Source organism: Cyprinodon variegatus, unplaced genomic scaffold (genome assembly GCF_000732505.1).
Source record: "Cyprinodon variegatus isolate N-32 unplaced genomic scaffold, C_variegatus-1.0 Scaffold136, whole genome shotgun sequence".
In the NCBI taxonomy this organism is placed as follows: Eukaryota; Metazoa; Chordata; class Actinopteri; order Cyprinodontiformes; family Cyprinodontidae; genus Cyprinodon; species Cyprinodon variegatus.
Window position 1 is genome coordinate 1,296,519 of NW_015150589.1, and position 2,888 is coordinate 1,299,406.

Genomic DNA, 2,888 nt, shown 5'->3' on the forward strand with positions numbered 1-2,888 from the left:
TGGCACAGTTGTTAGCGCACACGACCCATGTATGGAGGCCTCGAAGCAGCCGACCCGGGTTTGAATCTGACCTGTGGTCTTTTGCTGCATGTTTCTCCCCCTCTCTCATACACCCTTTCCTGTCAGCCTACTGTCCGGAAAAAAAACAACTGCCACAAGTGCTGAAAAAAAACTTTTAAAAAAAGGCAAAAAAAGCTTCATGTAAGAGTAATAAACTGGGAGGTCAGGTTCTTTAAAAAAATAATTGGGTGAAAAGGCTCCTTGCTTTTATTCAAAAGCTGTTTCTGAAATTGAGAAACATTATCTAAGACAACATTTCATTACAATGATCTGAACACTACTGGACACTGCCCACATTTTGTAGTTTAGTCTAAAATGCTCAAATGAACAGCATAGAGGTTCTTCTGAAAAAGCAATGGTTGAAGCTGCTTCCTAACTCGGTTATTAAGTCTCTGTGAAAAGCACCCAGACAAATGAATGTAGACAGGAGAGAAACCTGTGGTTCCATTGTAGCTGGTCCTCTGTGAATCCATTCAAAACTTAATAAAGATTTTTGATTAAGACTTAATTATTTTTGCTCATTATCCATGTTCAGTTTATATATTTTCAGATCATATTGCGTTCATTTCCAATTTTTCCATATTTGATGTCATATGCCACAGGTCCATTAACAGCAAACCCAATGTAGAATGAGACCGTCTCAGTACTGAAGCCACTTCTAATATCACTGGTACGAGCTGGGCGCACTGGGATCCTCTGTTTGCCATAGATGGCATAAACCCCCCCCTGTTCAATGGTTCCCCTCACCCTGTAAAGGCGGCTTATGATGGCCTCTTCCTTAAATATGTCTCCATCTCTCCAAAGTTGTGCTAAAACATCTCTGTTCATCTTTGGAAGAAAACTCTTATCCAGTGATGGCTTTGAAACCAGCTTCCTTAGACCTTGTTCTTTACCTAAGTAGAGGGAGGCGACAGTGCTCCTTTTTTGAAGCAACTTGGACAGGTGCTTGTGAGAAGACTTTCGAATTGCTTCAACATATTTAGTTATGTCAATGTTTTCTTCTGTAGGGCTTGGCCAGAATAACAACTGAGCCAGAAAATATGGATCTGGGAAAGGATGTCGAAGTCCGACATCTTGGAGAACATCTTGAAGCAGAGTGCAGAGGTCTTTGTACTTCTTAACATGTTTAGATTTAGGTTTTAGATGATGAAGGACTATGTTGGACATGATGTAATTGATTTTTGTTTTAACATGTCGTTCATTGATATCATTTTGCAGTATAAATGCATAGCAATCTGTTATTTGCTCCATCTCCTCAGCAGGTTTGTCCAAGTACTGAAGGATTCCTGAGAAAGTATCTGCTTGGTTCTTCTCCAGAAATTGTTTACATTCTTCAACCTCCAGTTTTTGACTAAGATTCATTTTGTTTTCCTTTTCCTTTTTCACTTCTTGTGGTGTGGAACAAAACAGATCCACATATTTCTTAAAATGAACACTCACTATCCTTTTGTTTACTGCATCCAGTTCTGAGTTCTGCTTTATGTAGGTGAAGTTGTCGTTCAAGAGATCAAAGATTTCTTTGATCTCTTTCCTTTTGACCAGGAACAGTTCGTGTTCTTTAATGATCTCAACACATCTGTTGTTGTAGTCGGTGTTCTCTTTGTAAACGTTGCTGATTGGGATCTGTCCGTTAAGAAAACTTCTTAAGTAGTGTTTTTTCATTGGATCATGTTCTTCGAAGAATGGTAACCTGCTCAGAATCTCAAAGACCAAGAAGGAGATCTCCAGCATTTTCACGTAGCCTTTAATATTGTAGGAATTCCTGGGATAATCCTCTGACTCATCGTCAGGAGATTCTTCTATTTCATTTTCGAGGTCTGCCAGTTCCTGAGCCCTTTTGAAAGCTTTCCAGCCATTGTTGGCTATTTCAATGTTCATGTGCAGATTGTCTGGGTTGTGCCCTTCCTTCTTTTCTTTAATGTTGAACCTCAGATTGCTCTTGTGGATTTCCCCAATTGTGTCGAAGGTATAGGGGTTTTCTTGGATGTTCTTGGCTTTCTCCGCCCATTTTATGGCCTCTGGGAAGTCCTTCACATTGATGTACAAATATCTTGCCAGTGCCTGAGGGATGGATAATTTTTTCTCAAACCTGGACGAGGCTTTCTCAAAGATTTCTTGGATTTTTTGTCTCCCTTGCTGGCTGTGGATTTTGTCAATGAGAGGAGAAAAAGGTTCCCTCTCTTCTCCATTTTTCTTCAGCTGCCTTTCTACTAACATTCGTATAACTGAACGCATCAGTCTATGTTTAACAACTCCAACACTGAAGAACAGATCATAATGGAGGATTTCCATGACAATGTCACTAGCCTTTAGATCATGACTTCTCTCCAGCTCTTCCAGACAGGCAGCTGCTATTGCATGATGAAGGATCCGTATTCCTTTGTATCCTCCCCATTCATCAACTGATTCTATGATAAGAAAGTTGGAATAGGGCTTCATTCGATCCAAAACAGAGTCTTCTTTCCAGCGTAACATCTTCATCTGAAAAAAGTCCTCACAGAGAGAAAGTGCCATCTCTGACTTTGTGACATACGTGTTGAGTAGGGACAGAAAGGAGAAGAGTTTAGCCTCCTTGGTGCTGAAGTCAAAGTTCTCCAGCGTGTTTTGAGCAAGATTTTCTGTGTATTTCCTATCAAAATTGTTTTTCATGAACATGAAGCTGTAGAAGTTTTCAGGTTTGTCATGGGTTTCCTTTAGCTCTTTGAGTTTCTTTTCAAACTCTTTCTGCTCTTGTGGTGTCAGTTTGGCAGTTAGGTACTGATTTTGGGTTTGATTGTTTTTTCTGTATTGCTCTTTGGGGTCATGGGAACGTACACAGTTTAAGATGA

At 40.0% G+C, this 2,888-nt stretch overlaps 1 protein-coding gene across 1 annotated transcript; it reads right to left on the reverse strand.

Annotated features, from left to right (window-relative positions):
- Positions 1-606: 606 nt before the first annotated feature.
- On the reverse strand, positions 607-2,883 carry LOC107085899 (sterile alpha motif domain-containing protein 9-like; the record flags this gene model as incomplete). The annotated part of the gene is made up of 1 exon (XM_015376537.1): positions 607-2,883. A coding segment is annotated over one exon (2,277 nt), but the record flags the coding sequence as incomplete, so codon positions are not given.
- Between the last annotated feature and the right edge of the window lie 5 nt (positions 2,884-2,888).